This window comes from Lepisosteus platostomus, chromosome 9 (genome assembly GCF_059453375.1).
Source record: "Lepisosteus platostomus isolate fLepPlt1 chromosome 9, fLepPlt1.hap1, whole genome shotgun sequence".
Taxonomy (NCBI): domain Eukaryota; kingdom Metazoa; phylum Chordata; class Actinopteri; order Semionotiformes; family Lepisosteidae; genus Lepisosteus; species Lepisosteus platostomus.
The window spans coordinates 38,571,809-38,594,995 of record NC_142619.1 but is presented as its reverse complement, the minus strand read 5'-3'; the positions used below and the strand labels follow the sequence as shown (position 1 = coordinate 38,594,995).

General features: G+C 38.8%; 3 protein-coding genes across 8 annotated transcripts in view; all 3 read right to left on the bottom strand.

Annotated features, from left to right (window-relative positions):
• nrf1 (nuclear respiratory factor 1) overlaps positions 1-10,148 on the bottom strand; it is a 36,243-nt gene extending 26,095 nt beyond the window's left edge. Inside the window, exons 1-3 of one of the 5 annotated variants that reach the window (XM_088644928.1) lie at positions 10,005-10,100; positions 7,091-7,166; positions 1,281-1,527 (exon numbers count right to left, since the gene is read on the bottom strand). In XM_088644928.1, the coding sequence (XP_088501054.1) occupies positions 1,281-1,503 (223 nt within the window). In that variant the 5' untranslated portion in view covers positions 1,504-1,527; positions 7,091-7,166; positions 10,005-10,100. Of the gene's footprint in view, positions 1-1,280; positions 1,528-3,455; positions 3,976-7,090; positions 9,983-10,004 lie in introns of those variants that run through there. The other 4 variants (XM_088644924.1, XM_088644929.1, XM_088644927.1 and 1 more) reach the window with 4 other exon arrangements.
• Positions 10,149-11,461: 1,313 nt separating this feature from the next.
• On the bottom strand, positions 11,462-15,426 carry smkr1 (small lysine rich protein 1). Its single transcript, XM_088644923.1, has 3 exons — positions 15,282-15,426; positions 13,743-13,802; positions 11,462-11,900 (listed from the first exon to the last, which is right to left on the bottom strand). The coding sequence occupies exons 2-3, from the start codon at positions 13,743-13,745 to the stop codon at positions 11,634-11,636; spliced, it is 270 nt and encodes an 89-aa protein (XP_088501049.1). The 5' UTR covers positions 13,746-13,802; positions 15,282-15,426; the 3' UTR covers positions 11,462-11,633.
• An 856-nt stretch (positions 15,427-16,282) lies between these two features.
• Positions 16,283-23,187, bottom strand: part of strip2 (striatin interacting protein 2) — a 37,541-nt gene continuing 30,636 nt past the window's right edge. For both annotated transcript variants that reach the window (XM_088644921.1, XM_088644922.1), the window contains 5 exons: positions 22,779-22,879; positions 22,216-22,282; positions 21,698-21,802; positions 21,133-21,337; positions 16,283-20,459 (listed from right to left, as the gene is read on the bottom strand). In XM_088644921.1, the coding sequence (XP_088501047.1) occupies positions 20,209-20,459; positions 21,133-21,337; positions 21,698-21,802; positions 22,216-22,282; positions 22,779-22,879 (729 nt within the window). In that variant the 3' untranslated portion in view covers positions 16,283-20,208. The remainder of the gene's footprint in view (positions 20,460-21,132; positions 21,338-21,697; positions 21,803-22,215; positions 22,283-22,778; positions 22,880-23,187) is intronic.

Sequence of the window (23,187 nt, the reverse complement as noted above, 5' to 3'; positions counted from 1 at the left end):
TGAACTTTTATCGCCCTACTCCCCACCTCGCAACCTCCGCTCTTCAAATTCTGCCCTCCTTACTGTCCCCCAAGCCCGTCTACATTGTATGGGCGACAGGGCCTTCTCCTGCTATGCCCCCAAGCTCTGGAACTCCTTGCCCAAGGATATTAGAGAGTCACCTTCTCTAAACTCCTTCAAATCCAGACTCAAAACCCTCCTTTTCAGAAAAGCCTTTACTTAACTGGTTCCATTCTTCACCCCTCTGCTCTTCTTAATACCATCTTCCACGGTCTCCTCTATTGTTATTGTTGTATTGCTGTAATTATAATTGTGTCCTGTCTTGTGAAATTTTCTTATTTATTGTTGTAGTCTTCTTATTTATTGTTATTGTCATCCTGTAAAGCGCTTTGAGAAGCCACCTTTAAAGGCGCTATATAAAATAAAGTTTATTATTATTATTATTATTCAAATGAGCTATACTTCAAATGAGTATTGAGCTATACGCTGGCCATAATGTAATGGTTTTATGGTACTACAGTACCTTCTAGTGGATAAATCATTAATTACAACAGATTATTCTTGGTAAAGAATGTATCAATTATTTCAAAGACCCTTTCTATATTCTGACCTAGTCTGACAACAACACTGTAAAAGTACAAATATGACTGAAAATCTGGTTATTTTATGTATGGTGATAAAAAACAATTTATATTGTGACTTAATATGACAACTAAAAATATATTACATAAACTGCTGCTGGAACTGTGGCTCAGAATCTGTGCCTGTGACTGGAAGGTTGCAGGTTCAATCCTAATCCGTGGGGCCCCTGAGCAAGGCCCTTAACCCCAACTGCTCCAGGGGCGCCGTATTAATGGCTGACCCCACGCTCTGGCCCCAAGCTTCTCTCCCTGTCTGTGTGTCTCAAGGAGAGCAAGTTGGGGTATGTGAAAAGACAAATTCCTAATGCAAAAAATTGTATATGGCTAATAAAGTGATCTTATCTTATCTTAATATTCAAATAGTTTCTAGAAACGAATTTTGTGAGATTTAGTTAAAATGGTTCTAATTAGGACAGTCAGAACTGTACCTGTGCATATGCAGAATGAGAAGTGCATTTTCATATGTGGAAACCATGATACGTCAACGATGTGTCTTCAGGTGTCAGGGAAAGGGATACGGATTTGTGGCTGACAGACGCATCAGAAAACATCCTTCACAGACTAAACTAACCAGGACTAAGGCAGAACGAGAGGGGGCGCAGTGACGGGGTTTTCTAGAAAAACGGCAGCCAGTCTCACCTGCGGCGGCCAGGTGGGCGGTGACCTCGTCTGCGCCGGTGGACGTGAGAATGTCGGAGTCGTCGTAGGAGGTGTCCTCGGGGGAGGAGGGCGAGTCCTCGTCGGCGCTCATCATGCTGTGCTCGGTGTAGGTGGTGACGTGCACCTGCTGCACCTGCTGGGCCACGGCGTGGGCCTCGATAGTGGTCATGTGCTCCGCCTGGTTCACTCCGTGATCCTCCATCGCCCGTTGTCAACTCTAAACACGCTGCAACACACAAGGGCGCCTCGTGAGCCACTGGGTTTCCACGACGGTATTCGTTTTCTAGTTTGCTGTCAGGAGGCGTGACAAGTAAACTCCGGTCAAGCCAGGAACTGAGCAAGGCGAGATGAACAGCTGAAAGACCCTATAAGGCAGCCACAGGAGGTGTTGGAGGAAAAAAGGATCCACAACAATCCAAAGAGCTGGGTGACCTCCCAGCAAACTAAGTTATTTGTGAAGTTCGAGTAGATAGCTGTCAAGCATGTATAAGCTGAAAAGGAACAGGTAAAGGTTTATTCCATGCTGAAAGGAAAACAAAAGTGCCAACATTTCGGCTGTGAAGAAGAGCTGAAACGTTGTCTCTCTTTCTTTCCCTTTAAATATGGAATAAACGTTTAACTGTTCCTCAGTTATCTCTGTCCTTTCTCCATCAGCAGCATAAACCTGATGAAGCCCGTACTGAACTCCCCTCACAATTCACTTATCTCGGGAGGAAGGCAGAAAGAGATAAAGAGTTAGCAGGCATTCTCAAAGAAAATTAAGAAAAAGAAAAATCAACCTTAACTTGTCGATAACTTGATAACGTGTTGCAGTCAAAGTCAGTGTTGTCTGGCTGGGGGTATGATAGTATTGAACATTTTGAATACTTGTATTAACTCCCTTCCTAGACTTCTTTTTTCAGAACTAAAAGAGATTCAGCTCCTTTAAGATGCCACTGCAGGACATTCCTTTCAAGCCCAGGAATGTACCCAGTTGCTGTTCTTACGACCAGCTCCATATTTGTTTGGAATGTGGCAAGCAAAGTGGTAGACATACACTTTGAGTGTATTCTAAGAAAATTCTCAAAGCACATACGTGAGCATGTGTATTTTTTATAGGCTAAAAGCCAAGAGTAAATCTGAAAAGACTTGTACCCATACATCCTGATTTTCAAATGTCTAAAGTAGGTGTCAGGAATACAGGCAATGGGCTATCACAAAACTTCAATAAGTTTTTATTTTCTGGTGATTGTACATTTTGATACGATTCTTTAGTGTCATTATGTGTTGTGTATGGATGCACAGGAGTATTTACTGCCCTTTATTTTAAGAAGAACTGCTTGTTCCAGGGAGATGAGATTTATTGACAATGCCTTTGCAGTTTTCAGGGTAATCTGATTAGATTATCAGCCCCCAACTGAGTGGAGACACCAGATGTTTGAGAACCTCTGAGGCTTGAATTTCTGACCAGCCAAGTTCGAGTCCAGAAAATCAAATCAAATCAAAGTTTATTTATCAAATGCACAACAATACAGCGAGCAGCAGTAGTTGCTGGAAATGAAAGGTCTTTTCTGTGAGCTCACAAGAATCACAAACAATCACAACATTCACAAAAACACAAAAATCACAAAATTGAGGTTATGTTTTTTTAAATCGAATAAAACTCAATATGAGTAGAGCTGCTATGTGTCCATGGTGTATGTAATATATACAAGTAGTGCAGTTATGCTAAATACAGTGAAAATTGTGTCCATGTAGCCATTACAGGTGATTTGCTAAAGGAACTGCAGGTTGGCTATTTAGCAGTCTTATTGTCTGGAGTTAGAAGCTGTTCCGTAATCTGCTGGACTCGGACCGAATGCTTTGGTACCGTTTACCGGATGGTAGGAGGGAAAACAGCTGTCCTTAAAAGACACCACAAAAGATGAACAGCAGAGAGAAGAAAAGACACCAACCCCTGGATTCTTCATTGAGGAATCGGGCACTGGAAACCGAAAGGATTCATTTACATAGATACTTAGATAGAAACACTATCTGCACTGAAAGGTGTAGATGTAGGAAAAAGAACTGTTGTTTTCTCATTTGCCAAAATACAATAACTTAATTGTAATTCGGAGAGCTTTTACTTTGAAACCACTTTACGTTCCTTTTAAACCCAGTAGGAAAGGTTTTTACCTTTTATTTGGATTTGGATGCAGCATCCTGCTGGGTGAGGCACAGCAGCCAATATATTCCAGCAGCCGCGGATGAACAGCAGATCAGGAAGAAAAGCAAGAGAGTCTCTCTCCCCTCGAATTCAGGGGACCTCGGTCAGTACATTGGGGCTCACACCCCTTCACTTGGGAACAGGGTCATGGAATTTTGTTATGGCCAAGATGACAGGAGCTCGGTTTAACTTCTCCTCAGGAAGTTGGCACCTTCTACAGCACAGTGTACTGGGGCCTTGATTTGGTTTAACTTTCCTTTTTAATCCACAAGGAAATGAAAGTGTATCTTACTTGTACTTAAGACACTTTTTGAATAAAGACAGTCTCTTTTTGGGCACTTGTGTAGGTTGTACACTTGCTTGAGGATGATTGTTTTCTAAAAAGTGTATTTTAATAATAATAATTGCTTACACTTATATAGCGCTTTTCTGGACACTCCACTCAAAGCGCTTTACAGGTACTGGGGACTCCCCTCCACCACCACCACCACCACCAATGTGCAGCATCCACCTGGATGATGCGACGGCAGCCATAGTGCGCCAGAACGCTCACCACACATCAGCTATCAGTGGGGAGGAGAGCAGAGTGATGAAGCCAATTCATAGAGGGGGATTATTAGGAGGGCATGATTGGTAAGGGCCAATGGGAAATTTGGCCAGGACACCGGGGTTACACCCCTACTCTTTTCGAGAAACACTCTGGGATTTTTAATGACCACAGAGAGTCAGGACCTCGGTTTTACGTCTCATCCGAAGGATGGAGCCAGTTTACAGTACAGTATCCCCGTCACTATACTGGGGCATTAGGACCCCGATGGACCGCCTGACCCATTTTAAAACTTTGTGTCAACTTTGGAGTGCATTTGTCAGTGTAATGTAAAGGAAAAGACTGGATACAGTGTTCTAGAATTAAATTCAACTGTGAATCATCTGTGAATTTTAACAAATTGTCTTTTAATATATTGCTTATTTATCTCTTCACCACCAAACTGTTGACAGAAAAAAGTCACAAGACCTCGCTTTGAACATCTTGTCTTGTGGCATTTTATTGCTCAACTTTCAGAAATTGCTTGTTTTCAAGCCAGTGCCAGGACTAATATTTCACACCCTTACCCCCCTCCCCAGCTATATACTCTGTGTTTTATTTGCTCTTTTGCTCCTGTTAACAAATGTACAAGTAAAAAAAAAAACATTTTTGTAATTAAAGTGGTGCTTAAAAGTTCATTGTGTTTAACTGTTAACAGACCCATTAAAACCACATTGCAAACATCTGAACATCTGACTGTGTTATAAAGGAGAAGTAACAAATCTGAAAATTGGCTAGTCTTTTTATTGGATTTCTCATTTTGCTGTTACAAAAAATAATGGTCAATAATGTTGTTTCAGTATAGTTTTATGCTGCATACTCCTCGTTTCAATATTTAATCACATACAGATATCCGAGTTTGCCAATTCATTAAGAACAAAAATGCTTGCACTGCACTTAGGGCTTATCAAAATCAAATGTTTAGAAACACACACACATAGCTAAGCCTATGCAAAGAGAATTTAACTCGTGTGAAAAAAATAGAACTGCTTCATACAGCTCATCACACATATATGTATTTTTTTTATTTAACTCACGTAATTGTTTTTAGCTGAATCATTATTGTATGAATGAATCACACTTATCATCCTTGAGAAATGTTTAAAATTGATCATTTCAGATATCCAATAAAAATACGAGCATTTAACAACCTAAACACATCAACATGGGTACATACAACATAGGTGCAGAGTGACCAGTCAGGAAAAGACCCGTTAATGTAGATATTGTTGCATAATGAAAACTTTGAAACGCTTTTCCTTTTACACAAAAATTCATTAAAACCCTTTTTCTCAGGAACAGCAAATATAACTCTTTGACTTTGTATACAGCCCCCTCATGACTGGTTCTATTTAAGGAAAGTGGTGAGGTGGTGAGGTCACATGTGATGGCCATGCTGGATATTGAGCAAAACACTTAAAGGACTCAAAACGCTTCAAGTCCTCAGGGACTATCTGGCCGACAAATATGAATCTCAACATGTCTCATCTTTCTACAATCACCTAGCAATATTATTAAGGTAAATCTGCGACATGAAAAAACACCTACAACATCCAAATCAGATTTAAGCCATGGTAAATTTGCATATAGAAAATTTCAAGTAGAGCAAACCATTTCAGACTTTGGACATCCAGCTATAAAAGCCTAATGCAAGCGTTGCCCGCAAGCGCACACAGGTGACTAGTTACATGGTTTGGAGGCCATATTGAGAATACTAGAACTAAGAACAGGAGGAATGTCTTTACACAAAGGGTTGTGGGAGTGTTGAACAGGCTGCTCTGCCACATTGTTGATACCCTGTGTTCTGCCAAGCAACAACTGGATGAGGCTCTTGGAACAATTAACTACTACCTACCAAACAAGGTATATAGGCTGAATGCCCTCCTCTCATTCTTGTCAGTATTTATATCTGAAAACAGCAGCTTCTTTTTAGAGGACATTTCCAGCCAGAACTTTAGGACTAATGTCCGTGCCCCAGCGCTTACTACATATTTGAAGTTAAGAAGATGGTGATGTTCTACATTTTTATTGAATCATTGTTTCTTCTGCCTCACTACTAAAGTCATTAAGAAGAAAAACATAAAAGAATGTAAGAAAATAAAGGTCAGACATCTTGTGGTGGTGGCCAGCTGGTGACAGAAAATTAATATATATTGAGCACTCCAACACCTGCACATTCTAGAAAAAGCATGTCTTATCTCATTAGAACAGAGATCGAGCAGACATGGTGGCCTTTTGTTTAAAGTTTAGGTACGCTGTTTATTCACATTTAAGAAGGCCTTCCAACGGTCAGAAAAACAAAATGGTAAAAGAAACTAAAAAACCTAATGGGCCCTCTTATTTTTATTTCGTATTCAATGTGGTTAATTTTGTGGTTAACATTAACAATGTGTTTCTAAGATACATATAAAACTAAGTGAGCTGAGGAGCCAAACTTCTTAAATGAAAATGGGGGGAGGTTACATAAGTGCTATAAGAATGCTCTTCATTGCCTCTGAGCTTTCTTTTTAATGAAGGATTAATTTCACTCAATGCTCCTATTGTTGCAAAGGTCAAGGAATGTATTAGCAAATTTTCCATCCCCCTTCAAAAATGGAGAGGAATTTTATAACCTTAACGTTTGATCTTATTGCACTTCGGGAATCCAGCCTAGCCAAGTACAACATGACAGAATTTGCCCCAAAGCTTGACAATTTGATGAACAACCGTCCACACTGAATCAACTGAAACAGTCAAAACATACAGCAGGACACTAGAAATTCTGCAATTTCCCTCACGGGATTAATAAAGTACCTATCTAGAAACTAACAATACAAGCCTTTCTAAATATACAAAGGTTTCTTTCATAACAAAAACAAGATATTATTCCAAGACCTAGAGATCAATTGTAGCGTCAGAAAGCTCAGTTTGTTTCTCTCCTTTACCACTAGAGGGCGATACAAACTCTTTGGAACTGGCTGTTCTGTCTAGGGATCTCGATTATTGACAGTGGTTTTCAGGACAGTTTAAAGCTGGTACCTTGTAATATTCATGTTCTGTAGAAGGAAGCGGGTGAATCTGTAATTCTTTCCTTTTAGTTCTTGCAGCACTCTAACTATAAAGCAATTGACAAAAAGCAAAATAATAACTATAAACACAAATAACATCAAACATCAATAAACACAAATTGCTCTCGGCTAAGATATTTAGTTCCACATTCAAAGGAAACCAGAAAGAATTTATTCAGTCATACAGCCTTGAACACAGAAAACATTGTTTTAACTAAATAATAAACAAACAAAATGACAAGGAAAACTTCCAATATAATCTAACCAAAAACCCTTACATCCAGTTAACTCCTGAACACATCTAGAAACTATTAACGATTTTTGGTAGAATCTTAACCTGAATAAAATATTTGATTATGATATTGATATTAAATTTGATATTATGATAATTGATTTGTTATTTTTTAACATCTTATTTACACAAATAATTTCACAACACGATAGAACAGAAGGCAGCAGGTGCTACTGTCTCACAACTCTTGAGAAACAGTTTTTTGTCTGGCATGGTGATCAATCTGTGTGGAGTCTCCATGTTAACCATGCACACAAGATTTTGCTGAGTGCTGAGGCTTCCTCCCACAATTCAAAGACATTGACTAGGCTAAACAGCGCCTCTAAATTATCCCTGTGAACATTTAGGACTCAGTCCAGTATTCCCAGATAAATTTCCAGGGTTCTTACCAGGAAAAAGCAGCTTTCAGAAACTGGATGGAAATCAACACTTCCAGAACTCTTTGACTGTATCAATATTTACTATTCTGGCCAAGTAAAAACCACTGCTGTTTTTAGTATGATTTTGAAATTACTAAAGGAGACCTTTATACCCTTATTTTACGGCTTACTCATCCTGTTATGTGTTCAACATTATGTTCTCTCTTCTGTGCGTGTTAATGTTTCCATTGCAATGGAAAGAGCTTGCAGGAACACTCCACCTGTGACTGCCTGTGTGAGAACTGAGTCAAGTGTCACTTCAAAGTCTGCGTGGCAAGCGCGACAGTGCTTATGCTGCGATTCACTGCGTTCACCACAAATTAACAGATAATCCAGCTTTGGAGGTTGCTGAAAAGACTGAACCTGAATGGTTCATACCACATACAGGAGCCCAAGGATACCCTTCTCCTAGGACAACCATACCAGCAGACCCTCAGTAGCATGAAGGCTCTGTGTGCATGTTGATCAAACCTGAACCAAGCAGTATTCGAACCACACAGTGTACCACACTATGCATGAAGAAAATAGCTAATTACAGAAATCTGAACCCAAAAGGCATCCTTAGATCTGCATAAAAAGGACGGCACATGCCTCTGTGAACAAAAGGAAAACAAGTCTTTTGCAGGAAAAGAACATTTTCACACTGCATTAAAAGCAGGGATTACTCACGCTTGCTGCTAGCTGTCAAAATTATCTTTGCATATATTAAAATAGATTTAAAAGCATAACTAATGTATCAAATCCCATCTGTTCCATTAACAGGCCCATCAGTGTCTGTATGTATAACTGCACTCAAAGGTGAGGGCCATCCTTATTTTTGGCTACATGGACCTCAGACATTAACTTATAAGTGCCAAGATTTGGGTTTTATATCAGTTGGAAAAATATAACTTGTAAAAGTATTCAATTTAATGGATGGACAGTACAAAATATACAGGCCGAATACAATTCTTACACATTTCTCTCATTATAGAGCCTTTTCACAATGCAGCTTCAAACACAGAAGGTGGTCGTCACATTTTAGATCACAAAAGTAACATTTCCTTTATGTACACAAACTGAAAAACACACAGGCGTTTGAAACAATCTATTTTACTGAGGTAATATAGATAAAACATGACCCCGTCGCGATCCATATTCTTGATAGTTATCAAAGGAGGAGTCCAGAAATAAAAGTGAAAGTATACTGCAATATAAACCCGTCAGACCTGTTGTTACAGGAAAACCTACGAAACAGATACTGTATCAGTGATACTGTTCCCTTCCTCAATTATCCCTTGTCAGAGAGGTTTTAAAAATACAGGTTACAAAATCACGTTGCCTAAAAGTTTCAGCACCAAATCACACGCCAAGGGTCTTCATCGGGATAAAGAAATAGCAGGCCTCCGGTAAACATACAACAATACAAAATCAAATCCATGTTTTAGTTAACTTCTGCTTCAGGAAACGTCATTGTAACAGTATGGTCTTTTATTGGAAATAAACTGTAATGGCCTCAACTGTTGGGCATCACAGTAATACATCCTATCCCATCCGAAACCACAGAACTGCTTCAAAGATTAATTTAATCGCGTAAATGTATGTTTATTCATATTTTCAATAACGCTACACGTAAAGCAGCTAACCTTAGTATTACCACTATTCTATATGTTAAACAAAATCACATACCTGTCCCCCCTCCACAATACATACATCTCTTTCAAGACAATCACTACATACTGTAAATACGTCCGCAGTACAGCAACGCAATGTTTAATGCATATTTTACCACACTAGTACTATCATAATTTTAAAAATGGCACAATACTGGTAAAACTGTAATACAGCGTACACAGCAAGCCATCAAAACGTCCCTGGCCTAAGCATGTTTCCCAAAACACCCCGATTTCTCCGGACCCCAAAATTACCCGCCTCCCAGGACCATTACTCCAGCAAACCCAGGCCTAGTGCGGCCTGCAGAAGCACCGGAGCTACATATGTGCCTTAATCCGAGCTAATTGGACACTTAACCCGAGCCTGTTTTCGAAACGAGAGGCAATAATTTAGCAAAAACCCCATTCTCGTTCCGCATCAGGATTTTTCCCGTCCCCCTCTATCACCCCGCCGCTGCCGGGTTTGTTGGTGCGGCTGCGCCAGGGCTGAATTAGCTGGAGATTGCGCGGTAGGGCACTAACCTCAGAGCGGCTGCGCTACAGCGGGCCTGCGCCGTACAGTGTGGAACCGGGAATCCGAGCTCTAATGGAGGACAAAGAGCAGCCAGCCCAGCACACAGCGACAGCGGCGGGCCCGCGTCCGCCACAACACACAGCACGTCAGCGCGTAGGGCGTTCCTGGGGCGGCCGCCATGTTGGGAAGGGAAAGGTGTCCTGATCTGGGTTTATACTTGATTCCAAAATTCATATATTTATTGAGGACCAACAAACTTTAGATCGTGACTTTAGGTCGTGAAGAGAACAGTTGGGTAGGCGAAACGTTGATGAAGAGTTGATGCCGTCTGCTTCAGTTCTGGGAGATTCTGAAACTGGCTTTATATTTACAAATTGAAAGATACGTTGTAGTGAATGATTGGGAAAGATGCCTTAGTCGTAAAAATGCTTGCCCTTTAAATTTACACATCAAATGTGTAAAGAAGAATGTAAGGTGTATCATATAAAATAATTGCTTATGTTAAATTTTGCTTATAAGGATCAACTGACAAAAATATGCCGAATTTCTTCAAAGCTGTATAATGTAACTCTGCCCTACATTAAATACTGTAAGTTGTTTAAATAAATTACATTACCCTTTTGTAACATCCTATTCAGTACTCTTAAAAAAAGATATTATAGTTCTTTAAAAGTGCAGAAAAGGTCTTCTTTAAAAAAAAAACTTTTAGCATCAAAATAAGAGAAAACATTTTTCTCAAATAAATCACAGCCTTTTAGGTGGCTTTGTACAGAGCGCTACCCCCTAAAAGAGGCTTATCGGCACACTAATGCTTCAGGAAATCAGTTTTATTCATTGTTTAAAGACCTTCATTTAACAAACTATTTCCATAGCTGTTGTTAGCTAATAAGACTACAACAAATGCATATTAGAACTTCTTCCTGCAGTACATCTTTAATTTCAAACAATTAAATTGCAGACCCAATAGCAGCACACAGCAGTCAGAACAAACCAGTTGCTACACAGAATATATGTTTTACCAAAATTTTAAGATTGAATAGGAAACCTATGGGTATCAAGGTGTAACATCATTGTCTACATTTGTGATATGTTAAGAAATGAGTGGAGCTTTGAGTGGAGTGTCCAGAAAAGCGCTATATAAGTGTAAGCAATTATTATTATTATTAAATGGTATGAAATGTTGTAGGGATGGTAATACACCTATCCATTTCCTGAATATTTTTTATACATTAATTGAAACCCATTGTATCTGAAAAGAAAAGAATATATGTGATAGTAAAAAATGAAAACCTGTCTGTATGAAGCTTGCATGTTCCCTCTGTATTTGCACTGGGTTTTCCACCTCCCAGAGACATTCAGCTTCGGTCTGACTGGCTAAATTCTCTGTTTCTGAGCGGGGAGGGGTGGGGGGTTACGTCAGGGTGTTTGTGTTGGTTTAACCAAATGAACACAATGAGCTGAAATGTCTTCTCTCATTTGTGATCTTTAATATTATCTATTGAGTTAATATGTGTTACTCCCGACTACAAGTTTAGTTGTGTACTTTGTGTGTTTAACAACTTTACACTTGGAAAAATATAGCAGCTACTTTGTGATAGTGGGCATTTGTAGTGCAGCATTGTTGTGGCTTGAAATGTCTATTTTTTGGTCTTCCCCTTTTTGCCTTTTTTGCCTTTCTTTTTCTTCTTCTTTATGGAGTCTGGCCAACCAAAGCCTCTAAATTCCAAACAGTCCATTGCATTGTGGGAGATGTAGTAAACATTCTCCATGGCAGCTGGACTCAGAATGTCCACCTCTCTCTTGGCAGTTTTGACACTAGCTGATCTCTTTTTATGGGCCTTCTTCTTTCTGCCAGTTTTGCCAGCTCCAGTACTGTGAGACCTTGATCTTCTAGCTTTTGTTGGCTGCAATAAAAAGCACAAAGTCGAAGCATGAAGTGAAGATTCTTTATCCGTTTTCCTACACAAGCTAAAGCTAATGTTTCAGATGAGCACTAGACAGATTGCATTATCTCCGGTGGTGAAAAAGCCACAATGATTTCAAGACACCGTCACAAAGCAAGAATTTCATTGTCATATGGCCTTTTCAGTAAAATCCAAACAAAGCCATCTTTGACAAACATGAGATGCAATACCTTGTTTAATACAAAACAAAGTCTTGAAGTTACTAGCTACTAAATGAGAATATATTAAAATGTACTAGAACAAACTGGTAAGGAAAATTGCAATTAGTATAGCTTTTAATTGCTTTTGGCAATCTTAGGGCTGAAAAAATGTATGGCAATAATTATATGTTGTAATGACAACTGTTGGAGCAAAGAAGCAATATTTTTATGCACAATGTGTACTTCTGGTGAATAACTTTGGTTGTTTTATTTTTTAAAAACTAAATACCATACTAAATGGTGTCTTATTACTGAATAGTACAATTAAAACCTTCCTTAACCATAATTTACAGACTTTTTAACTAAAAATCCTAATATTCTAATTTACACACTTTTAATACATTTCTAACTATATATCCTAACATTCTGTTTATTCTTTCCCTGCATTATCTAGACAAAGACAAACATAATCCATCCAGTTACTGTAAGTCTTTTTCAAAAGTATGCTCTTCATCTATAGTTCACGTGCTTGCTTCTTGCATGAAATACTCACTACTTGTCTGCAATACATATCATCTGCAATGTGTTTGCCCTTTCTTGAATTTTGTCTGACTCTTTTAATTTCCCTTGTAGCATCTACAGTGTTTGTTTACCCTACTGTTTTGGTCTCATCTGCAAACTTGACTAGTTTACTAATTATAACAGAATGCAGATCACTGGGAAATATACATTGAGAAAAGCAGACGGCCTAGTACAGATCTCTGTGACACACCACTAATTACATCAATCAAATCTGAATATCCTCCCCTAATCCATACTCTCCACTTTCTAGCAATTTATCATTTCAATTCTTCAACTCAAGAAATGATTGCCTTACCTTGAATGCCTAAAGCAGCTACAGTAACTTTCTACTGCTTAGAAAACTTGAACAAGTTTATTTGGCGAGTCCTCTGTTTTCAAAATACAGTTTGACTATTCCCTATAGTCCTTTTGCCAACACCTGGCAAATAATACAATACACAGTTTTTGGTATTAAGGAAAAAGGTTCTTGAAGAAATATCCAAAATATTAGATTAAAACTATACCCTGAAATTTTGCTTCTGGGACAACATTGGATGAACTACCACCAGAGGCGGAAAAATACTTGTTTAAAATTGTCAGAATTGCAACCATGAAACGAATCACAACAAAACTGCTTAAAGCTGGGCAGAACTAGTGTTCAAATATGGAAAGTCTCTACAAATGAAATATATCTGATGGAGAAAATTACCCACAGAATTAGAAATCAACATAATGTATTTGTAAAAAGATAGTAAAAAGATCTCTCTCTCAGTAATGTGACAAAGATGCAGCAGACAATTACAATTTGTACGAAAAATTCAGCTGTTTTTCTTTCTACGGTATATACCTTCTGCTCTTTTGTTGTATTTTGTGTTTCTTTTAAGAAGCATGTGAAAAAGGGGATATTGTGTGCCTCAACATACTACAATAAAGCATAAAAAAGAATCATCTTGCCATACAGACAGCCTTCTAGTTTAGTTCTAATTATTGTTATCATAACCTTATAAGTACCAGAAGTAAGAATTATTTGGTCTGTGATTACTTGGTTCTGTTTTGTCAACCTATGCTGAATATACATTACCATTGTAAATATCTTCCAGCTTGAGTGGTCTTCTTTCTTTTTCTCATCAGTGCTCGTGACCTAAAGAAACAGGTTTTAGACATGAACAATGTACAGTACAACAAGAAATTGCTGTAAAATGCATTATAGAATAATCTAATTTTCCTGAAATAATTTTGCAATGTAAAATGAAACACTTGGTACATTATTTAAAACATGTACCCCCACACCTGTAGAAGGCTTCACAGTCGAAACGTTGCATTTTCTGTCTTCTCTTTTCAGCATGGAATAAACCTACTACTTGTTCCTTTGCAGACTACGCATGCTGGCACAGCTACCCACCAGAATTATTTGAAGACGACAATGTAGCAGCTGATACAGTAGCTTACGCAGACAGAAGAATTCATACAAGGACATGGTTTAATCTACTTTTTACAATGTGGGTAACCACTGACATAAACCATATCCACGCATCGTGTAAAAATGCAGTGACAACGATTGAGTTTAGGTTCGAGCCAATGCATAGCAAGCCCATCGTTTTGACAATGGGAGAAGACATCAAAAGATGATAAAAGAGGAAAAAGTCTCAGAAAGGAAGTAAAGGTGAATTCTGTGGATGCCTCGAGTGCCTAGAGTTCGGGATGTTCCATGTAGCCCGGAGACTGCTGGAGTGAATCTGGGCTGGTCCACACAGTGGCTCCACTCCTGCTGAAGTACCATAAACTTTCATTGTATTCGGCATACTGCACTACTTGGACATAATGCATTGCATACACCCTGGGCACATAGCAGCTCTATTTATATTGAGTTTTGTCCGATGTTTATCTTATTCAATTTCTATTGCACTATTATCTATCATTGTTTAACCTTATTTTGTAACTTTAATTTTGTTATTTTTATCCCCCCTCCCCCCTCCTCCTGGTGAGCTCGTACAAAAGACATTTCATTGCCAGCAACTAATGCTGCATGCTATATTATTGTGCAATTGATAAATAAACTGTGATTGATTGATTGACTGATTGAGTACCACGGTTACTTGGTGGAGTGATGTGAGCTTGGACTCTTACATCCCTCACCTGGCACTGGCTGGCCTTTTCATTTGATCGGGGAGGTACTGTACATTACATGCCAGTACTTCGTCGGGCACTGAGCAAAAGATTTGTGCACGTCTCAGAGGAGATGTTTACTCTCCTCTTCATTACAGCACATTTTCTTTCAAGCAAAACTTGTCTCTTGTCTCAACCCAACACACTGTCACAGGTGCAGCAGGAATTCTTACCATTATGTCTGAATTAAAAGAGGCTATAGGACAGAAACCGGTTGAATAATATTTAATTAATAATTTGGACTCAAATAAGTAATAACGTCACTTGTTACTGTGGTATTCCAAAATTCTTAAAAGAAAGATAGTAACAAAAGTGTCTAGGAGTCTGAAGTGAAAACATCATAATGAAAGGAAGCATATTAACATTTCAAAGAGAAATCCATTTTCATGCTGTACTCTACTAACACTTCGGTTAATAATATTGGCATTTCATTAAAACATTAATCAGAACTCACCTCACTGTAAGTTTTCTCCTGACTAGTTGCTTTGCTGCTCGACTGCCCGGGGGAGGTTTTGTTTGTTGACAGCCGGCTGTCATGGAGACAAGGAAGCTGGATTTATTGCTTTCCAGGCAGGGTTCGGGCAGTTCGGAAGAGCCAGCTCCTTTCTGTGAAGGCCTTGCTTCACTCACTCCCCCACACAAACTCCAAACCTGTTTGCTGGAAGCCCCCCAGACACTAGATGGAAGTTATTTTCATGCAGTACCTGACAAGTTTTCACAACAGTGCATCCTCATAATCAGTGACATATACTGGAATTGTTTGTCTTTTCAACACATTATGTATTATTTTTTCACCTTTAGCATGTAGGAATCATTCAGACAAATTTGGGTGACCAACAGACCTACTAAAGCATATATAGTGTAGAATCCATTTTGTCTGCTAGACGTGCTGAAAAAAACATATGAATGAGAGTGCCTGCAGAGATTGTCATAAATTATAGTTGAATTTAAAATAGGTCTCTAATCTCATTGACAAATGACCAGTATTTTCTGCAACTACCTTGATGATTGTAACATTCGACTGTATTTTCCAATGTTTTTGGTCAGGTAGTTCACTACATGCACTAGCTACAGAAAAAGCATTTAAAACATAGTGAATATCTGTGCTTCAAATCTGTGTCATTAGCCTAGATTGCATTTCTTTCCAGCTATGACGGAGGGATAGTTCAGTGGGCAATACTGCTTAAAAGAGGAGTATCAATAAGACATCTGTGAGCTGACTTGTCCCGTCATTACTGTTACTTTAAAAGTGGGAAGTCCAAAAATAAATATAATGCATTTTGTTCAAATGGGCAACATGAACATTTGAAAGTCTTTTTATCGACATTTGCTTATACAGCTCTGTGATTTGATTTAAATACTCATATGTGAGATGTAAAATTAAGATATTTAGCAAGGCAAATTTTATTGAATTATAGTTTTTACCTTCAGGAGCTTTTTGTTAATAGGCACACATTTATTGTGTTTGGCAACTTTTATTTTTTAAAGGATATCTCCATTTCAGCTAGTGATTGCACATAACCCGAAACAAAAACACAGGAAAAATTATGCAAACACTAATTCCAAATTGTATTAATACAGCAGATACTTAAAAAAGATACTTAACATCTTCACATTGTAATATTGTCATATATTATATTTACAGTCCACACAGCATTCCAAATGCAGTTTGTTTATAATGATTCAAGTTCACACCAGAAAACAAACACCCTGTTTGTTGAGAATAAGGCATTCACTGCCAACAATGAAAAATACAAAACCCAGCAACTAATAAACAATAATACGCTAAACTGTGCATTAGAATAATGTTTGGCACTAGAAAGGCTTGACCAAAACCTCAAAGAAATATCACTTATAAAAGTGCTGAATATAACTTCAAAGGCTAAGAGTCCCTGCTCTTCCCAAATTATTTTTCACAGCTGAATGATGGACTTTCTAGAAAGCTACAGTATGCTTTTCAGTAGAAGCGATATCACAAATCTCCAATTATGGGTGTCTCTGTGAAAAAACACATACAGTAAGCACATTAAACCTGAGGCATCAGTTTGCATGAAAAGTCAGGTGAGTAGCACAGCAAATTATAATGTAATTGAATGGAGAATCTTTCCACTTCAAATAAGACTGAACACAACAATAGATATCCTAGACCATGTCCATCTAGACATTTGGCTTTTGTAACAAAACAATATTTTAAACATTACTTTGATAAAAAAATGTATTATTATTTCTCTCTCTAAACCAATATTTTATTCGTTGCTGGAGAATAGTGTTTAGGGATTGTCACAGAGGCAACAGGAGACATCCCAACAGTGTGACACCCTGAGCTTGTAAAGCTCTTTAAAACCTTCAGAAAAAGTGACCAATTCTGATGTGAGTCAACAAAGTGGTATAATTTTAACAGTCTTACAAGTGGAAAGCATTCTTCTATGTTACAAATCACTCGATTCATTTTGGACAGACCAACGTCTGGTCTGGCTTTCATGGGACACGCTGACATTTTCTTTATCATGCACAAATAAGTCTTTGCAGGATTTCTGACACCGAGATATTCATAATGGTAAAAATACACATTGATCCCAAGAAAAAGGAATAATTTTTTTTTTAATTCTCTTTTTAAGAATTTATAAATTCTCAAAAAGAAACAAACTCTAAATGTCCATTATGTGTAGTGTGCCAAACACATCAAAATTTATAATGGAATTTTGTGTGTAGTTGAACCCTAATAGTACATTTTAATTGGTACAAACAGTAATTAACCATAGGTTTCAAACAAGCAACAGACTATAAAGACTATAAAGGGTTTTTATTATGGTATTTAAAATTATGCCATACAAACAGTTAGAAAAATGTTCAAAAGAGCAGAATGGTTTGGAAGTACTTAATTAAAAAAGGTGTGTCTTGCATTAATTGAGATATTATCTGAACTACTGTCATGCATAATATTGCATGGAACAGTAACAGACAGTTTCACACTATTGTTGAGAGCTGCAATCGATATCTGTGTTATGCAACAGATATTTTATGCAAGCACTAACACATATCAAAGCTTTTCATTATGGCACTTCTGAAAACAACACATGTCCCTGGAATCAAATGTGAAAGAGCAAAAAGAAAACTGTTTATGCTCTATATTGTAAAGTAACATTCTCTGCCAGTAACTGGGGCAGAAAAGCTAAACCTTTATCTTTTTATCCATTCATCATTAAAACCATCTCACTTTTTCCTGTAATAAATAAGCAGTCAACCTTGTGGGTGCAAATGTCTGAATACAAATCTCTCAGTTACTGTATGACATGCCTTCCAAGGACTCTTGTGTGTTCACTCCTTTACACAAGTATTGTATGATTCACCGCTGTGGGACATTTGGCTCAGATATTCTGAAAGACTGGCCTTGGAAGGCCAAGTCTGAAAGCTACAGCTTTCCACGCACCAATGCCATCTTCATTTTACAGTATATAACAGATACAAAAATGATGTAATCACATAAGAGGATGCTTGAAACTAACTTCTTTCATCAAAGTTAACGGCAGTGTCTGAAGTACATTACATTACAGACTCCTCTGGCCCTACAAAGGCAGAGACTTCAATCAAGTCCAGCTTCCTAGCAGTAGTTTAGCAGTAGTATTATTTAGCATCTGTTGCTTCTAAAGAACAGTTTATTTTGCACGCCTGGTTAAATTTCGATTTGCAGTTGTGCTGTTAATCACTTGCAGTTTTTACAGCTAAAAAGACATCAATCAGTCTGAAATGAACAACGCAGCTACAACAGAAGATATTTACCTACAAGCAAACTGCAGCATAAAAGGCAACAATTGCACACTTCCCAATCCATCTTTTGGACATTTCTGTTCTCAGAGCCTTTGAGAAATAACACCAGGCATTACAAAGATCAGATGTGAGAGAACAGTTTTGAACTGCCAAGCCTTGTCTTGCATGGCCACCACCGACCGCCGATACAAAACAAACAAACAAACAAACAAACAAACAAACAAACAAACAAACAAACAAACAAACAAACAAATAAATAAAAAGTCCATTTTTTTTCAAGTACTGGTGGAAGTTGACCATTTTTAAACAGTAGCATGTGCTTGTGTGTTACTGCACAGCAAATCCTGAGCTGTTCATTTGTGAGACCATTCCTGTTGAGACTCAGATTTCATGGCAAGTGCCCACAAGAGATGATGACTAAAAACACCTTCAAATGTGCTTTTACCCACTTGGGACACTCTCTCAGCAGGCCGTGAGCTTTTGTGTCAACAGGAGGAATGTGTGCAGGACCTGAATCTGACAGCGCTCACACACTAACACTTTGTCAAAAGAGCCGAGTCACTTGGCCACACTGTAATGCTTTTAGTCTAATGACTACACAGTTATCCAACACCAGGTTATGAGGACAGGAGCACATATTCGCTACTGCTAAAAGACAGAGCTCGCCTGTTCAGCAGTGGGTAAGCATGTACTTTAATCACCATTTATGACAGCATGCATCCAGATCATGAAGGAAGAAAGATGTTTTCATTGATTATGCATCTGCAACAAGAATTCCAGATCATATTTGTGATTTAGTCTCAGGGCATCAATGCATTGAGAGAAGCTGGTTTATGTTTACTCAGGAGTTACTAACAGATGAGTCAGTCCTTGAAACAAAAACACTGTCCCTTAAATCGATGACATTTTGTATGACTAAAAAGAGACGGAGCCAAATGGTGCCTTGTGTGATTTTTCCATTTGTGCCACCCACCTGATAATCGTGAATTAATGTTATTTTGCACCTCAATAGATTCAGATAACATGACTAGGTGCATTGAATTTGTCATCTAAAATGTTAAAAAAAACAATAATCAGTTTGGTTTTAGGGTACAAAAATACATGTAAAGCTCTCACAAACTGTGGAGAGGACTAATATGTAAGGCAGTTTACCAACAAAAATGTTTATGCTCACGCTTACTTAAACATACTAGTAAAATCTGATTTATACTTTGGCTGACTGAAAAATCAGTAACATTTCAGCAGCTGTAGGTAGGAAGGTGTATTAAAACAACTGTTGGAGATGTTCTTGATTGCCAGGACTCTATCAAAAGGCAAATATGACAATTCGGAGTATATGATGAGCTAAAAACACATAGGCAAAACATAAAAAGCCAGGCAGTACCAGAGTGAGGGAAAGTAGCAAATATTTGGCCTTTTCTGCTTTTGCACTACCTTCCCACTTCACATGTTGATGATTGAAAGGGAGGCAAAGACTAAAACCATAAAATAAAACAATCTGAAAGAGTAGTAGGCACATAACGTAGTGCATGCAGACTGGCTGTATGCCCACTCTGCAGTGTTGTAGCGTGAGTGCGTCTGACTTCCGAACAATGAGCTGCCTGCTCTGGCCTTTACTCTGGATGTAGCAGCTCTTCCCAGCGGATGGGCTGGGAGAAGACTTCTCTCTCCAGCCAGATCTCGTAGCTATAGCGGAAGTCCTCCGGGAGCTCCACTCTCTGCCCCAGCACGCTCTGCAGGCAGTTGTCCACGGGGCTGAACTCGCCGTTGGGGTTCTTGTCGTACCTCCGGCAGTTGAACTTCTCGATGCTCTCCCTCAGGGCGCACTCCTCCGCCTGGAAATCCCAGGGCCGCGCGTCAATGTCTGCGGGAGCCGGACAGAGACATTTCATGAGAGCCTGCAGGGGCTCCTTCTGACAAAGACAGCTTCTGACATAAAGGTCTGGCCGGCAAAACAATACAGGATGTTACAACGCTTCCCCCCAGAGGAATGAAGGAACTAACTGGGAAAGCTACTGGAAGACAAAAAAAAAATAACGGCTTCGCGGTTTTTAAAAAACAAACAGTTGAGAGCACGGAACAGTTGCAATGCTATAGTTCTCTTCTGAAACTACGAAATTGCTAATACGAGGCATCAAGTCTTTTGGCCACTTTTATAGTTTTTTTTACACTTTTATGTTCAATTTGTTTTTTTGCTTTCTTCAAGAAAAAGTAAGAATATTACATGGTACCATACACCGTAATTAACAAATTTGAACAGTCACCATGGCATGACAGACTTGGTACCTAAACAATAATATATTTTTTGACACATCTGATTGCTGAAACCACCAGTTCTCATCGTCTTACCTGTTTTATTTGAATTGTGCCATCTGTTGGTTTAGTTAGCGCACACCACTGAGCTGGACTTTTCAACATAGAAGGGAAAGGAGGAGGCAGGCAGCCTCATACATGAAGACTTTCCAAGCACTCTGCCTCATTTCACTCGAGAGCATCAAGCAAGAACAAACGGCAATTTCACTCTTCTCTATGCTTACCGTTGCCATAGGCCCAGTCATCATTGAGACGGTGACGCACTTTCTGGTAGATGGCTGACATGGTTTTCATATTGCTTTTCCTCCACTGCCGCCCTAGGTACTTAGTCTGGATCTTGAGAAGCTTCAGGACGTACAGCTGCATCATGGCCTGTTTCACCTTTAAAGCTCGCTTCAGGATGGGAGCCGATTTAAACACCACCAGCATCTGTCATGAAGGTCAGAGCTGACTAAGAGTCATGTTGTAATCCCTGTTTTCTTCAGGGACAAACAGCACACGCAAAGATAAGGCCGAGGGGCTTTAAAATCCAAATCAGAATGCAGCCAAAGTGAAAGCTGCTGGAACCCAACTGAAAGCTGATCGTGAAGTGAGAAAAAGGATATCTACAGTATCGTCAGGTATGGGGTTTGGTGTTCTCAGTAACTGGAGTTTTTTTTTTCAGAAGTCAGGTTATCTGTGGCAGTCGCACCTTTTTGCACAAAAACACAGCCCACTCTTTTACTTCCAAGCACAGGTAGCTTCATATTGCTCATTGCGAGTTTGAGGATTGAGGAGTTTGAGTCTTACCATTGTTCTGGAGTGTTTCCACTTGGTCAGCTTGTTGAGAATCCTCAGCAGGTTAATGCAGGAGAAGAGATTCCGCCAGCAGAACTGATTGCTGTCCCCAGCTTCCTGCCAACACAAGATGAAATAAAAGCATATTGCGGGGTACATGTCTAACTCCCACTAGGCAGGAAAACATAACTGTTCAAATATTTCCATATGAAACATGCATTATATAGATGCACTATACATAGAACTTCCACAGCAGTCACAATTCATGCAATAAATCCCTCTAATGCATTAACAGCAGTGACTATGGAATTATAAAAGACTTATTCCTAGTACTTATGTAATTAGAAGGGGCAATAAATAATTAAATCACATGCTAAGAATGTAGAGAGAATACTATGCTGCTTTTGCTAAGAGTTATTGTCACACAAACTCAGGCGTCCACGTGCTCCACGATCACATTCCTTCTCAGTGCTTTCTAAATTCCCACTGAATGCCAGAAAGAGAAGGGCAGCACTCAAACTGCCACTCACCAGGCTCTCGGCGGTGAGCTCCGGCAGCTCGTGCACAACGCAGTGTGGGAAATCCAGCATGTAGATGCTGCATCGGGCACAGAGAGGCCACGTGACAAACATTTTACCTCATCAGTGCGGATGGGACCTGGAGCTATTTCTGTTAAGCTTGAACCATCTGTATTTTAGACATTTAACCACAGTTCTAAACAGCTTTCAAGACTTCCAGCAAGACAGTACTTCAGCAGTTCGTTGAAAGCGAGCTTCTACGCCCGTCATAATTCTGAAATAAATACTACTCTTTTTCAGTACTGTAGGACCCTCTGTTCCAGACTTTTGCCAGCTCTTTGGAAGCCATTTCAGTTATAGTCGGACCATTGGTATTTTTAAATAGTAAAATGTAATGACCTGAAACACATATCAGATTTGTCCTGTTTAACACTAAAAAGTGTTTTAAAAGCAATATAAGTGCACAGGTAATACTCAATAGCTGTGTACACTACAACCATTTACTGGAAACTGAAATAAGTACACATATGTGAAAATTTGATAATCTGTGAAGGTAATTTGAATTGAACAAGTACCTGTTTTTGGCGCTGATGTAAGACATGATGTTCTGGTTGAAGAACTTCAGGATCAGAGGTATACAGTTGGCAAACACCAAGTGCTGAGAGACATACTCAAACTGATGGGGAAATAAACACACAGTCATGCAAATTAAATGGACTCTTCTTTCACAGACAGACCTGCCATTTGTAACTTCCATGACGTAATTATTCTAGTTTGGCTAGAAATTCAATGTGTTGACTTCCTGCTATTGCCGTTTTTATTTAAGTACTTCTAGGCAAATGAAAAAAGACCATTTTTAACAATACCATTTATGTGATTATATTTTATCTTAAGGTTTGTTCTTAGATACAAATTGGATACAGTACACAGCACTTAGTGCATTGCAACTCTATTAGGTCATCAACAGTCAAAATAAAAACACAG